At 16.7% G+C, this 1,866-nt stretch overlaps 1 protein-coding gene across 1 annotated transcript, besides 8 other annotated features; it reads left to right on the forward strand.

The window, feature by feature from the left end:
* Positions 1-36: 36 nt before the first annotated feature.
* Positions 37-146: a sequence feature (AT_rich).
* A 25-nt stretch (positions 147-171) lies between these two features.
* Positions 172-226: a sequence feature (AT_rich).
* Positions 227-246: 20 nt separating this feature from the next.
* Positions 247-515: a sequence feature (AT_rich).
* Positions 516-543: 28 nt separating this feature from the next.
* Positions 544-573: a sequence feature (AT_rich).
* Positions 574-585: 12 nt separating this feature from the next.
* Positions 586-774: a microsatellite.
* Positions 775-816: a sequence feature (AT_rich).
* Positions 817-964: a microsatellite.
* Positions 965-1,016: 52 nt separating this feature from the next.
* Positions 1,017-1,122: a microsatellite.
* A 326-nt stretch (positions 1,123-1,448) lies between these two features.
* EDI_346720 (uncharacterized protein) lies at positions 1,449-1,866 on the forward strand (the record flags this gene model as incomplete). Its single annotated transcript, XM_001734928.1, has 1 exon — positions 1,449-1,866. A coding segment is annotated over one exon (418 nt), but the record flags the coding sequence as incomplete, so codon positions are not given.

Here is a 1,866-nt window from a genome sequence, read left to right on the forward strand (position 1 = left end):
AATTTTAACAATAACAACAAACAAATGAAAAGGGGGTAAATATAAATATGTAATTTTATTTTATAAATATTTCTAATTTATCAATTGATAAAATAATAAATTAAATATTGTAAAATGTTAAAAATTAATTTATAATTGAAAATATTGAAAGAATGAGTGATGTTTTGTATCAATTAAAATATTCATATAATCTAAATATAAAACAAAATATAATAATCAAATTTATGTCATGAGAAGAAGAAAATGTAAATTATTATATTTTAATATACAACATTCATTAGAATATAAAATATGAAATGAAATAAATGAAATGATAATTTATTATTTAAAAATAAATTTAGAAAGATATCTTCATTAAATATGAATAATTAATATTTTTGGTTATTACATAATGAACATCAATAAATTATAATATTAATTGAATATAAATGAAATGAAATAAGAGATAATGTTCATTTAAAAAATAAAATTAAAAGAATTAACAATACAATAAATAATTTAATAATTATATAATTCATTTCATAAAATGAATTGATAACGTTGTTTATTTATAATAGATATAAAATATATTAACATGATATATGATAAATATAATAAATGAATGAGAATAAAGAAAATATAAGTAATAAAAAGATAAATAAATATAAAAATAATAGATGTTATAATGATAAAGAATAAATTACTTCAAACAAAAGAAATGAATAAAAGAAATATAATAATAATTGATTTAATGAAGAATTTAATAAAAATAATTAGAATAAATTTATAGATAAATATTTATTTAAAAATATAATGTTTTTATTGTAAATTTAAATTAATGAATATAAAAATAATAACAAAAATAATTTATAAAATATGTTAGAATAAGATTTAAATGAACAAAATAAAAATGAAAAAGAAGAAATGATAATAAATAGAAAATTTTATATAAATTGAAATAAATCAAATATAAAAAGAATAATAATTAATCATATTCACAAGAATTGATATTAGAAAGTACAATATAAAGAATATTGAAATAACTATATAATTGATGAAATTTAATAATTATAACACCATAATCAAATAAAAAATAAATAATAAGTGAAGAAATAAATAAAAGTCTAAATGATAAAAAGATAATTTTTTCATTTTTAATAAATTGAACATTAACAATTTTTAGAAAATATAAAAAGGGGGTAATAAAAAATAAAGAGAAAGAAATAAAATATAAATATCATTTCTATCAATAGAAAACGATAAGGGTTACTATTGTCTTTCATAAAACGATAGAATCCTATTATAGTATAAAAATAATATTCCATTATTAATGTCAATGTTATTTTAATGTAAATTTAGTGTTGAAATTAGGTATTAATAAAAATAATAAACATCACTGGAACAATAAAGAAGGTCATTAATTCTTCATTCATCAGTATTTCAACAGATAAAAAAATTATAAAATATCAATGAGTAATATATTTACAAGTGAAGACAGAAAACAATATAGTTTATCAGAATTAGAAAAATATAATGGAATTGATGATGAATGTTTTGAAGGAAGTACTGACCTTGTTGAAATTAATATACCAACAAGTATAGAATGGATAGGAGATAATTGTTTTAAAGAATGCACAAGATTAACATGTGTCAATATCCCAACATCAGTTACATCAATAGGAAATGGATGTTTTAAAGGATGTTCATCATTGGTAACAATTAATATACCAACATCAATCAGTGAAATAAAGTATGAATCTCTTAGTGGATGTACATCACTTGTATATTTTAAAATCCCAATTTCAATTACATCAATAGAAAATGGTTGTTTTAAGAACTGTTTCAAATTAAAGAAAATTAATATACCTACTTCAATAAAGAACTGGA

Source organism: Entamoeba dispar, genomic scaffold, assembly GCF_000209125.1.
Source record: "Entamoeba dispar SAW760 scf_1105229458785 genomic scaffold, whole genome shotgun sequence".
NCBI classification, from domain to species: Eukaryota; Evosea; order Mastigamoebida; family Endamoebidae; genus Entamoeba; species Entamoeba dispar.